We start from the raw sequence: 13,893 nt of genomic DNA on the forward strand, positions 1-13,893 counted from the left end.
AATGTCGCAAATTGCTTCGTTCGCGAACATTACTCCTAGCACATGTTGATTATCAGATTGGTAAATGGTTAATCGTTTTACTTATGGTAGGATCCATGGCACTTACTTGGTCCACTTATACATTGATTTCCACGTGGCCCACAGCTTACGGATATGTCTTTGGATGACAAGCTCAACATCGTCATTAAAGCAGGTGAATGGAACTGGCCACTTATTACTGACTTGGAGTGGTTAGAGATCTTACACTCTTTACCCACTCTTTATGGGGAGAGTTATAGGATCATCTGGAAAACGGATGGAGAGACATTCACGAATGCAGCTGTATATAATCTATTCCATCCAAAGTGTTCTAAAGTAGGTTGGTCTTCACTACTTTTGGCCTCATAATTCCTTCACCATATGGCTTGCTAACTTGAAACAATTGTCAACACTGGGTAACCATAGCTTCGTCGCCTTGATGGGGCCTGTGTGCTTTGCATTGGTGGACAAGAGACCCACTATCATCTATTCTTCCATTGTCGATTTTCTTGCCAATGTATTGATTTCATTTGCCAACAGTTGTGATCATTTTGGCATAACTGTGATTGGAATGTAGATATTAGTTGGATATCGAAAAAATGGAGAGAAAAGCACGTTGTTAATGCGGCTTACCGAGCACTACTCGCTTAGCTGGTTTATCTTATATGACAAGAACGCAATAAGAGGAGATTTTAGTAGCAGGATCGACCACCCTTTACCTTAACCCGAATTGTAATCAAGGAGATTAAGCTGAAAATTATTAATGCAGAATTATCATTCAACGCACAATTGCACTTATAGATAGTTTAAGGTACCTTGGCCTAGGACGTTAAACACTAATGAGGCCTCTAGATCTTGATTGTATTGTACAATTGTACATTATTGCACATTTATGAAATTTTCCATTACGGAAAAAGAAATGAATTCCACAACATTCAGGACCCCGGAGTCGAACATAAATTCCAAATCTGATGTCTTGGGCTAACCGTACAGTAACCCCATGGTGTAAACTGCAGATTACGTTAACTTAAAGAAGATAAATTGCGTTCCTAAACTGGTTGTTATGTACAAAAACCGGGATGAACTTCTCAACTAGCTATCAAGGTTTACAAAATCTTGGATCTGATGGAAGGTTCACTTTGGCAGACACCTTCATCAAAATCTTTACTAAAGTAGGCTGAAAGAGAAGGTTTAGTTAAGGCAATACAAACAACAACTGCTGTAACTAGCCAGGTTGGACAGTACACCTAATGGAAACAGCTGAAAAATGAGTGCAAGTAAATTTGTCAACGGAGGTTAGATGCAGAGGACAAACGGATCATTTATTCTTTGCTTGGCTAACCGGGAAGCTGTCTTCCGGCTGCTTTTGCCACATGTAGTTCGAAGCCTCAATCCACCTAGGATGGACCAGAAATTTCTTTTCCTGCACTGCCCAACGGGATTTATCTGTTCCTGCATCCATAGAGACCACATGTGTAACAGATGGATCAAGTTCTAATGAGCATGTTGCTCCCAGTTGCTCCGCCATTTTCCACAAGTGGTGCTCCTCAGCGGGGAAATTGGTTGGAAAGACACGGCTGAAGACAACTTTGCAGCCCTCTAAAATTTCCTTACGAACTGTTTTTAGCACCTGACATTTGATTGGAGAGATGATGATTAGAGCATGAAAACTTCGTTAAGTCACCATAAATTCAGAATAAGCTACTTCTGCGTTATCACTAGTGATTATACAACCATTAAGGAGACAAACTTGGCGAAACGAAAGCAGATTTTAGGATTACTAGTTAATTATTCAAGATAATCCAGTAATTGACAGTACCAAACCTAGTCAAACACAATGAACAAACAACTTATTAGATTATTGCTACATATATTAGCTCACATCCAGCTCATATAAATCACCTCACATGCTAACTGTTGTTTTTATCCCATTACCATAGATACATAATAATTACATTTACGAGAAGAAAAGACTCTAGCTTTATGAATTGATACCCCCAAAAATATTCCATCCACTAATTAAAAAAGATTTAGACTTGAACTTGATCATTTTATTGCAGTATGCTAACAACATAGAGCAATCAAGCTTTCATATATTTCATCTGCAGTGCCTTCCCCCAAAACCGCGAAGAAAAGAGAAAATATATTTACACCATAGCTTGGCTGCGAAAATCAAAAAAACTCTGCCCAAAGTAAAGGTATTATCAATTCCTTTGCTCCAGCAGTGAACCAGACAAGACACAACACCAAGCACCAACAAATAGAAAGGAGAGTATACTCGGACCTCCGATCCAGATTTACCTGTCTCACGTCTCGGTCCTCTAGACGATCCTTGTGTCCCTGAAACAATACACCTCAACTAAATGAACTCGAAAAGCAGTTAATTATGAATTTATTTGTTTATTATTGAGGGAGTGAAGAGGCAATACCGGGTCAAAGAACAAACTGTGGACACGCTGAAGAACTTTGAGAACAGTAGCCAGTGCTCCATCAGTCTCACTTTCATCACTTCTTAGTTCAGAAAGTGATTTACAATTGAAACCAAAGTGCTTGCAACTTGAAGCAAAGAAGTGATATCTTTCCATTAATATTAAGTTCTCCTTATGCTTTCCCCACACCTATAATAAATGACGCCCAATCTATTACTGCTAGCTATAACATCTTGATGAATAAAAGGAAACAAAATATATGTTGCCAAAAATTAAACCTGTACTTTTATTAAGCGAGAGTTGTTAAAGTAACTTGTCTGTATGGCATTTTTGGGCTGTCGTCTTAAGAACCAATAGAAAGTTTATAAGTATTAAGGTGGTTCTAGTAACAAGTTGGTTTTGCTTTTTTCACTTATCTCCTCTCACATTTCCTTTTTCCCTCTCTGATTCTCTTAGTTTCCAATCACATTGTTCACTATTTACTTATAATAACAATGTTTATAACACATAAACAACCAGATAAATTAATTTCATAATTGGAAACCTAAGCATATATCTCAAGTGTGGCAATATCAATAAATGACGGCACGTCATGCTTATTTATAAGCCGAATCAGTTCTTTTCTACTATCAGAAAGTTGGGATGAAACTGCATAGCATGGATGCCAAGGCATAGGAGTCAAGCCGACAAGCACAAATGGTCTCATGCAAGCACGCACGACGAATTAATTCAGCAAATGACTTGGATTACTAAAATATTTCAGTCATTAGGAGCAATAGCAACTTATGTTGATATTTTGACAGATTAGCAAACTCTTTTCACAGTAATCTTTCCCAAAGTTTTGACAGTTCAACATACATCCTTGTACTTGTAAGATATTCACTTTATGCAGTTCAGAAATTTTCAACTGCCAAGTAAATTCCTATTATTTTTAAGTAGTTTTACAAAAGAACCACAAATCACTAGGATTTCCACAAACGGATTCACACCAAACAGCAGCCCTCAAATCACTAGGCCTGCCACAAAAGGATTCTCTAGAGTAGACCAAAACTAAAAATAAACAAATATGGTGAAGAACGAGCTGTCCTAGCATCTAACAACGGAATAAATGCAGCACCTCCTAGCCCAGCACATATCACACAGTCAAGCGAAACGAGCAATTCTCCGCACTCACATAATTGATCTAAGCATGCTTAACACCACAAGTAAACCATCAACATCACCAAACAAAAGATAGAATGCTAAATTTAAGTCTCCAAAGCTTTCTTTGGTTTATATTTTCCAAACCACAAATAATTGTGCACTAATAATTGTAATATAAGAAAGCTTAAGGACAGCTAATACTCGTGAATGTGATTCGAGAAATAAAAAAAAGTGCGCTTAGGGGCAAAGCTCATCTAATCCAACATCATTCATCAGATAATACATTAAAAAAAAATTAGCCAAGGATCACAATAACTAGCCTAAAAGAAAGGAATCCACTTCAATCAGTTCTATAATTGAGGTCAGTCATTACCGCTTCTGTATCATCAAGTATGAGGACTGCGCTTTCTTGTCCCAAAACAACATCAAGACCCTTCTGATACCTCTGCGTACAATCTCCTTGCGCAATTATTCTGGAATTAAAGTAAACATCTCCAGGATCAAGCAGCTTTGCCATTTCTAAAGCGTATGGACGTTCACCCATGGTGTATATGTACATCTCAAACAAATTACTAGCTTCTTTAAGGAATGCGTGCACAAATGGCCTCAACTTGGTCATCATCTGCATCCGGTCCAGTCTGAATAAGCTGCTCTTTAAGGCATCTGGTCATAATGCAAAATGCATGTCACAAAAATTACACGTGGGATAAAACTCAGAACGACTGGAAACTAAGTTGGTTTTGCCACAAGAATGAAGAAATTGAAGCAGCAATGAACTCTCTAGAAAAGAACTGAAAGGTAAAAGACTTATTTCCTGGTTGAAGGCAAAGAACAATAATAATCTAAAGTTAACTAGCAAATTGGAATGTTAAAGGGTCTTAATCAAAGCATAAACAATCATACTATTACATGGAGCACTTATCAGATTTAAAGAGTGGATAGTCATGGTAGAGAATAAACAAAGATGTTCATAACTGCGATAGTAACTGTGGATGCTCACTCATGGAGAACTTAGCATATGACAAAAGAAATTGTGTTATGAACGATAAAAGCATCATGCAAGGATGCAAGTTTGACATCACAATATAATTAATTCCATGAGATGCATGTCAAATCTAGATGCTTCACCTGCCAGGCAGAGGTAACTAATATCTACTATAACAAAACCCTTTTGCGTGAAGGCATATCAAATTTCATCCTACCAAGGCCGCCAAACCATGATATACACGCCCCTAATAATATTTTCAATCAGCTTGTTCTTAAATCTTTTTTGGCTAGTGCTAAGTCTGGGGAGATGATTAAACCCTTTTCTTTTCTCAAGTATGAGCACCCCAAATTTGCAAAATCCTTCATTGACACAGCTGTTGAAAGCTTCCTTAACATACTTGATCTTTCATCACTCAGTATTCAGTGGCATAACACACAGAGCACCAACATACTCTTGAAATCTGCATATATGTACGCATATAATATAAACTGCATGATTAGCAAGTTACCTACAAAATCTAAAATCTAAAAGAGCTGGACTTTATAAAGCAGGGGAGATCAAGGATCTACTTGGCAGAACCCTTTTGTTTTTGTGAGAGGGGTGGAAGGTGGGGCAGGGAGTAGGGGTGTGCATCCAATAAATCCAACCAAATCAAAACACACCGAAAATTCAGTATGCCAAGCTTGAGTAGCGAATGCTGAAGCGAGTTTTCGGTAATATACCAAATTTGCTTTTAAAAAAAGAAAAAAAATGAAAATTCATATTCCAATATCTATAGTACATATTATATACAATATAATATATATATATAGTATAACAGAAGTAGTACATATTATATACAATATAATATATATATATATAGTATAACAGAAGATAATCTAATATAATACACATTATATAAAAGAAATGATTGGGTTCGGTATTCAGTATGTACCAAAATTTCAGTTTCGGTGTAGTTCAGTAAGCTTACCAATCTATGAACACCCCAAGCAAGGAGCAGGTGGAAGCACGTTAAGTTGATTCATCGAAATTTCATAAAAGGTTATTACGAAATTTAGAACACAAATCCGTTTATGGTAATAAATAATCATATCCTCTTCAGACATCCACGGGCAGAATAAACCTTTAGGGCACCTTCACTTGGCAGTACTGGGTCTGATATCCCAACAAACAATCAACCAGTATCTTGTTTACTTAGGTTAGGCCAAGCCAATGATAAGTGGAGGTGGCCCGATATCGATTGTGATGGTGGCTTGATAACCATCCAGCCCATGATTATTATCTATGTTGACAAGCCCAACTGAGTATGATTAATTTTTTTTTCCCAAAATTGTCCTCGTGAAATTGTGTTTCCTCTCATATTGGCCCCTTATTTCGTGTAAAACTTCATAACATATCACAGAAACTTTTCAGACATGTCAGATGCTTTTTTGACAAAACGACGCTCATTCACAAGTTCCTTCTTCTTTCTTCCTTGTTTAGTTGAAGAGCTTCAGGCATCCTTTACTTCTCAGCATTCCCTCCATTACCATTGGTAAAATTAACAGATACAACTCTTTAATTTGAGATCCATATGCTTGTTGGTCATTTTCTGAGGGGAGTTGTGGAGGGCAATGTTGGGGGCAGAAGGGGTGGTGTTGGGCTGGCAGGGAAGGGGGATGAGGTAGGGACTGGCATCTCATTGTCGGTAAATGAGGGCGGGATCGTGGAGGGAGACAAGGGAGATGAGGGTGCTGGCGCTGGTGCAGTGGAAAGAGTCGGGCTTTAGCCGTCATCGGCAGGCAGAGAGGGGCGAGGGCAGTGGGCAAGGAAGTTGGCAGCGAGGCGCAGGAGATTTAGGCCTTAGTGAAGACGACGACATTTAGTGGGGTTTTCTTTATGTAACTACTTATAGTAATTTAATAACTAATTAATTATAATTTTGTAATACTTATAAATTAAAATTATTTTAAATTTCACTTTAGTAATTTTAATAAGTATTTTTATAAAATTAAATTATAGGATAACAAATAATAAATAGAAATTTTAAAAATAAAAATTTCTTCTGATGTTAAGAATTTATAATAATTCGTATAAGTTAGATATAATTTTGATATTATTGTAATAATATATATTAATAAAATATGATTTTTATGAAGATGAATATAGTGGTGATGGGAAAAATGATATAGATATTAGATATATATATATATATTTAAAGTATTTTTAAATGTTTTACATTTTGTGATGTGAATATGTGACATTGATGTTTTTGTCCTATTACGGGGCAATAACAAAATTTTACCTTATAACAACTACAAAAATTAATACAATATAAATTAATCACACAATAGTCATCTAATGATTCATGCAAAGTAAATAAGCTATTAAATTATCATCTTACCAAATATCCCAACATTAATCATGAAATTATCTAACCCCTTTTAATCCCATCCAAAAAATTAAAGGATGCCTTATGGTATTGTTAATAATACAGATACACGTACACACACACAAAGAAAAGTCGAAGTATAAAAATATTGGATCATGCGAAACTAAAACCAATCCAAACAAGTTTATAAGACCAAGGAGTCTGAACCGGATAACACAAATACAAAAAAGTTAAATAAGATGAATTACTCAGATTATAAATAAATTCTAGCATTATGTACCCTAACCTATATCTGTTCAAAACCAAAAACAGAACAAAGCTACATCAAAACAATGATCCAAGCATGATTCAATACTCATTAATACAAGATTACAAAGTAAACTCAATGCACAAAGCAAAACAATCTTGTATAACCAAGACCTTCGAAAATTTTTGCTCGCACTTCCATTACATTAGTCAGCAACTGCCTTAATGTATATAATATGATGATCGATGAAGGTGGAACTAATTTCTCATTGGAGAAATATTTTGCAAAGAAAAGATATATGTATCTCATGCTTTTCTTTGCTTTCTCATGAAACTTATACGAACCTTTTTAATATTTATTTTCCCCAATTGTCCAGTAGGAAGGACGGTTAAGTCTGCCCCTGGTATTAAGTTATAGGAAGTCAAATTGTGCTTGATAGACTTCCATTTTTGACAGGCACAGACACTTCACACCAATATGCGTTAATTAAAGGGCAAGATCAAAAGATCTACAGTAAAACATGCAGATAAACATCAGAAAATGCAAATTTTCAAATGCAACAAAAGGATTGTCAAACTAAGGACCACAAAAGATACCTGGCAAAGCATCTCTTTGGCTTAAGTATCCTTCTTCCACTGTAATATCAGGAAGCCGAGCTGAATTGAGCAGCGTATGATCTAAATCAAGAACCAAACACAGTTTCTTATGACGTAGCAAGTTCTTCAAGTCTTTGTCACGTAATCGGGCTATCTCATCATTAGCAAGCCTCAAATTCTGCATGCAGGAAACTTTACTTCATAAATAAATGAAATACTTTCTCATGTTTACAACTGCAAGACAGCAGGGAAAGCTCAATATGAAGTATCTTGCCCTACATTCGCGTTGTTCCTAAATTCATTTGATGCTACACGAATAGGAAGAAAAAAAAACTAGCAAAACTCTAGCATAACGAGTACATGAGAATAAAAAAACACATCCCATTTCTTTAATCTTGATCCTAATGTGTCTTTTATTCTCCATCCTTACTAGGTATATTGTTTTGCTTCCTTCCAACAAGTGAACACTCGGAGCTATTAGCACAACCAAATATTAGGCATGCGCTTTAATGAATTAATTGGCCACTAATCCGTATTTTTACTCCGTACTTTTAGTTTATCTCTTCAACTTAAGTAGAGTTATTAAGCATATGATAACTCTGACATCATCTATCAGATTTGGATAATATTTGCATGATTTAGAGGAAAACAATGGAAAGAAAATATTACGGAACTCAAATTCATATTCTCAGAAAGTAACCTTATGTATGTACCCAAATGCAACACCAGACTCATCATCCATCTTTTGCCCACACCGCATGCACATTCCTGCATAAACACCAGGATGTGGACACATATTCTTCTTGGGCAACAAGCCTGCACAAGAACACATGAGTAGAGGGCAAAATGAGTCAATGCCTAAAATTTTCAAGACGATGATATGCTACAAGCAGAAAGAAGCAACAAAAAAGCAGTTTGAAAAATACAAGTTAAATGCAATATGAGAAGCAAAAGGGAGGACGGCAAGGTGCAATACACAAGAGACCTGTAACAGATTCGACCATACAATAGAAGTGACTCTTGAAGCATTTGAAACAGAGTTGCCCCACCATGCTCTCGAATGTCAATCATGTAAGCTTTAAAGCACAATTACACTAGTGTTGTACTAAAGGCAAAAGGGAACAAGTCACAAACATCTTGTACAAATGTTTATCAATTATTATATGCCGCCCACGGTGCACAAGATAAAATAGCATTTACAACTATGTGATATGAGTTCAAACAGAAAATGAAAAAGAATTAACCAGTAAGAGAAATAAAAAGCACTCAGTAGTCGCCGAGCATTGTTGAAAGGTGAGTTGGTGAAAGGAAGTTATCCATCCAGTACTTGGGTCGTGAATCAAGATTCAAGAACAAAGGTACACAGGATTAAGCACCTATCTACAGTAGTTTTCTACTTTTTTTCTCTTTCTGGTTTCTTTGTTTAGAGAAAGGCCAACTTGTGTCCATCAATCCTTGAAGCTATCAGGCCTGAACAGAATATTTAGTTATTTACACACACAGTCACACACTAAGTCACTGAAAGAAAAAATAAGAAATTCAACTAATTGGGCGTACCACCAACAACTTTTGCTGGTTCTCCTTGGGAAGAGGAACTCTGTGGATTTATGCCTTCGGACAATTCCACCTTGCGCCTTTTAACTCTACAATAACGAATAAGTTTGAGATGCATCATAAAAGGAAATACGAACAATTGCCCAAAATGTGATTCATCTAAAGATTTCAAGAGCAAAGGAAATGGTGCTGGTGTGTTCAAGTTGTTGCAACTCGAATTAATCATTTGCTGAATTTTACTTCCTAGACAAGATTCAACCAACAATGAAAGCACAAACGAAAACATCCACTTTCACCAAGCAATTCACAAGGGAAGTCTGAATCTTTTAAGCGAATATGCAATCAACTGCGTAATAGAGTATGAATATATTAGATAGACAGGATACCAAGTTGTTACTGCGTTGCTCCATTATATAAATCTTCCAAGCACCATGGTGAAGAAAGAGGGGTTTGTTCTAGAGTAATAATATTGTATTATCACATACCCTAGACCTGAAAAGCTAGACTCAGCTTATGACTGAAACATGCTGCATAACGGTAAGTGGCTTCATCAGCTTAAGTATACCTCTTAAGATCCATGTCATAGTTGCCCCCGTCACCATCATCACTCTCCTCTTCTTCTTCCGCAACTTCTTCAGGATCTGCTGATGCATCAGAAACAGTATCCAACTCTACATCAAGAAATGCTGCTAAGTCTTCACTGCTTGACGAGTGTACTGGAGAGTCCGCTGCTAAACTCATCTGTCATGCCATACATAAAAAACAACTACAGCATAGACTAAATGAAGATTTGAAGCAACATTACTTACATGCAACATCAATAGAGATACAAATTCAATGCTTAACACAATCCACATGAATGTAGCCATTTCAATTATCAAGGTCAGTCTTGATGGAGCCTCTCTTATGTCCAGCTCTATCAAGGCCCAAGGGCCATTGTTAGATTTAACCCAAGAAAAGTCGAAATTCATTTTAACAACCCCATCCCATGATATTCATCTTTTGTTCTCAATAATTTACTGTGAGTATTTGTTTAGTCCATAATCCTCTGCATGCAGATGAATATACTATGATGGTTGTCTCGCAACCCCTCCTAGAGGACAGCCAGGTAAACAGCCTCCCAACAATGATCTATCTAATCCTGTGAGTTTCCCTTGAATGTAAATTGCGATACTGCAAAGCAGAAAGCAAATGGAAATTCACAATAATGCAACCTGAAAAAACAGAATAGGAAAAGCAACCAAAGTGCTTATCTTCCGTGATTTCAAGTGAAGTTGTCAACTTTATCATCTTTTTCTCTACCTTAACAGTAATCACATAATAATTTCACCTTTAAATCAGAAACCTAGGGCCTGAGAAACCACAGAACAACAATTTCTCAGTGGAAAATCCTAAAGTCAGGATTTCGTGTGTCGCCGGATTATCTAAAAAACAATATTTGGAGTGTCCTCGTATGAGTGACCGCAAGGCAACTGAAAGGAACTAGACAAATCAGCCAGGTGCAATGTCAGTTTCCATGAAATGCAACAAGCGGAGGGAGATTCGGCGGCGGAGAGTAAAGGAGAATTACCGCAGTCACGATAGCCGGAGGAGGCGCGCCGGCGTCGACTCGGCGTCGTGTTTTTAGATAAATCTGTAAGCTCTTTATCTCTTCCCTCGGCTCGTCGTATAGCTAATTTAAGCCCACCATAGGCTACAAAGGCGTCGCGCTGCCGGATGGAGTGGGGCTAGAGAGGGATGAAGACGGCGGGTGATTCTGGTGCTTTGGACGGCCTACGTTTCGGCGGCGGCGTAACGGGCGAAGGTGGCGTTGATACGAGAGAGGGGCGGCAGTGATCGGAAATTGGGAAGGAAGATAACACAGTGAGGAGGCAGAATGGGGGCGAAAACGGGGAAAGAAGATAATAATTAACTAATAAAAGGAGATCTTAGCATTTTTTATATAAATACATTTCACCCCCTCAACTATTATTTAATTAGTATTCACCCCTAAACTAATTTTTGGATTATCTAATTTTAAACAATGAACCTAAGACTAGTTTAAGATCAAATAGTTTTGGAGCACTAACATTAATGAAGAAAAATAAAAAGTATAAAGAAAGAAAAGGTCTATTCCAGTTATATGAGGGGAATAGACATGAAAAATTGTTTGATGAAATTAATAATGGCATACTATGATTCGAAATAGTTTGGCTTGTGAGGTATTTATAGAGTCAAATGTTTGTACTTGTATGAGTCCAAATGGACCAATCTTAATGCCCCAAGTACAAGGTGGTCGATAGTCCTGGTTTTAGATTAACGAGCCGGGTCAACAGGGTGCTATATAGGAGTATAAGTCATTAGACATAGATGAAGAAAGTAAGATTTATCTCGAAAATGTCGAAAGGCTTATTGATGTGGTTGTACTTTTTGACTCACCATAATTTTATTTTTAGTACACCTGTTTGTGTCTTTTGTTGTAAGGGAGCAGTACTCCATGTTTAATGTTGCTCTATTTGTTAGGGAGTAGTAGTACTCCTGTTTATGGCTTTGCTAGAAATTCTATGGAGGTAGCTCTCCCCACTGTAACTTCTTTGTGCATTTTAATATAGAAGGACTGGGGATTCCGAAAAACTCTCCCACCTCTAGGTGATTTTTGGGGAAAAAAAAAAAGAACCTTGGGAACGTCCTTAAAGATTTAATTTACCGACAACATTAAGAACTAGAAAAGCCCAATTCTAACCAATAAATTCCTATGAGAATTTACTTAAGTTAGATTGTGCATTCTCCACAACATAATCGAAAACTTATTTATAATCAATTATGTTGTGTTACCACTAATCATTGAATTAAACAAGCAATTACGGATTTGCAATTCAATTGGTTAGGCAAATATTTTTCACAATGAATGAGCTTTATCATTCATAAATCAAACTATTTGTATAAAAGCACAAAAAACAACACAATATCAATATGAACGAGAGTAGAAAGCATAATTAGATCTCACGAGGCATAGAAATTAAACATTCGCCAAATCCTTAACCAGAATGAGAGAATTTAGCTAGACATGCTCATCAAAGAACGCATGAATAGGGAAGTTAGAATTATCATAAAAACATAGAAAATAATTGAAGAGGAAGCTGAAAATCCAAGAGTCAAAATCCCAAGAGTAAAAAAAAATCTTCATATTGAATTACATCACACACACACATACATATATATATATATATATATATACTACAAATTACCTAATTTTACTAGTACTAAAATGATAGTTTCCTACCAAAGACTAAAATATTAAATGTTTAATTTAAATATAATATTTTATATAAGTCAAAGAATTGATATAAATTTTAAGTATTTTTATATTTATTTAGTAAATTTTATAAATAAATATTAAAATATATTTAAATTAAATACTAATTTAATTTAATTACTAATATCTAATATTGTAAGTGATTTTGATTTATATTCTAACAAAATTATTCAATTTAATAAAATTTAAAAATAATAAAAAAATATTAATGTTTAATTTAAATATATATTAATAATTTTAATATAACATTTTATAAAATTTAAAAAAATTGATATAATTTTTAGGTATTGTTATATTGATTTAGTATATTTTATAAATAAATATTTAAATATATTTAAATTAAATAATAATTTAATTTAATTTAATTAATAATATATAATATTATAAGTGATTTTTATTTATATTCAAACAAAAGGGGCAAATTGGACATTTGCCCACTTAAAACCTTATTTTTGTGTAGTATATTTGTGGGAGGATGTTAAGTTGTATATTTACTATTTAGTGGAGGAGAATGGTATTTTGGCCATTAAACTACCAAAAAAGCTGAAATAGAGTAAAAAAAGCCCCTACTCTCATTTCCACCGTGTGTACAACACCTTCCATCAGTTTTGGACGGATGGTGTCCTTTTAACAGGGTTTCAGAATTCACAGGGTCTTTTCTGGCTATTTATTTAACACAAATAAGTTTTGTGCAATTTTAGCATCACACAGGGGGATATTATGTAATTTTTCCTTCACTTAAAGACATTCCTTCAACAAAAGTGATTTCCTTTCATCAAAAAGATATCCCAAACAGCTTCAATTTCTTGCCAAATTCGAGTCATTGAGCCTTCCTTTTCCAGCCACAATTGTTAGGCGTGGGCACGCATAATTTTTTCTTCTAATCTGTCCATTTTTTTGTTTTTGACCCCTTTCATAGTTTTTCATCCAATCCTTCCTTAATAAATTAATGTTGCAATATAACATTTGATTAGATGCATTTTAGTAGCAAAAAGTTGACAAAATATCAATCGAAAATGACATAAAATGCACCCTCATCAATTAGTGTAAAATACCTCATGAAAATTTTGTGTAGAATTTTTAATTGAATAAAAATATACTTATAATTACAATTGTATCATCAAGTGTCGTACTTGTAATATTTGCAAAGAGCAACAGATTTTTATGTATTTAAATCTAACCTCACAAAGTATCAACGTAATTTACAGTAAATAGAAACATTGTACAAGCTCAATAATTAAAAACACAATAC

At 35.4% G+C, this 13,893-nt stretch overlaps 1 protein-coding gene across 2 annotated transcripts; it reads right to left on the reverse strand.

The window, feature by feature from the left end:
• Nucleotides 1-1,019: 1,019 nt before the first annotated feature.
• CPL4 (C-terminal domain phosphatase-like 4) lies at nucleotides 1,020-11,251 on the reverse strand. 2 transcript variants are annotated; one of them, XM_011081123.3, is made up of 9 exons: nucleotides 10,917-11,251; nucleotides 9,912-10,087; nucleotides 9,350-9,435; nucleotides 8,493-8,608; nucleotides 7,793-7,970; nucleotides 3,964-4,253; nucleotides 2,448-2,636; nucleotides 2,320-2,358; nucleotides 1,020-1,648 (listed from the first exon to the last, which is right to left on the reverse strand). In XM_011081123.3, the coding sequence occupies exons 2-9, from the start codon at nucleotides 10,085-10,087 to the stop codon at nucleotides 1,337-1,339; spliced, it is 1,386 nt and encodes a 461-aa protein (XP_011079425.1). In that variant the 5' UTR covers nucleotides 10,917-11,251; the 3' UTR covers nucleotides 1,020-1,336. The 2 variants fall into 2 exon arrangements, with proteins under 2 accessions (XP_011079425.1, XP_011079426.1); XM_011081124.3 differs by having other exon boundaries at nucleotides 9,912-10,112.
• Nucleotides 11,252-13,893: the final 2,642 nt, after the last annotated feature.

Source organism: Sesamum indicum, linkage group LG5 (genome assembly GCF_026168435.1).
Source record: "Sesamum indicum cultivar Baizhima isolate 11 linkage group LG5, ASM2616843v1, whole genome shotgun sequence".
Lineage (NCBI taxonomy): Eukaryota > Viridiplantae > Streptophyta > Magnoliopsida > Lamiales > Pedaliaceae > Sesamum > Sesamum indicum.

Excerpts from the sequence above, each read along its gene's own strand:
- CPL4 (XM_011081123.3), bottom strand. The coding sequence starts at position 10,087 with ATGAGTTTAGCAGCGGACTCTCCAGTACACTCGTCAAGCAGTGAAGAC. Across the intron at positions 9,436-9,911 it reads TATGACATGGATCTTAAGAG|AGTTAAAAGGCGCAAGGTGG; the intron begins GTATACTTAAGC and ends TCGTTATTGTAG. Across the intron at positions 2,359-2,447 it reads ACAGTTTGTTCTTTGACCCG|GGACACAAGGATCGTCTAGA; the intron begins GTATTGCCTCTT and ends GTATTGTTTCAG.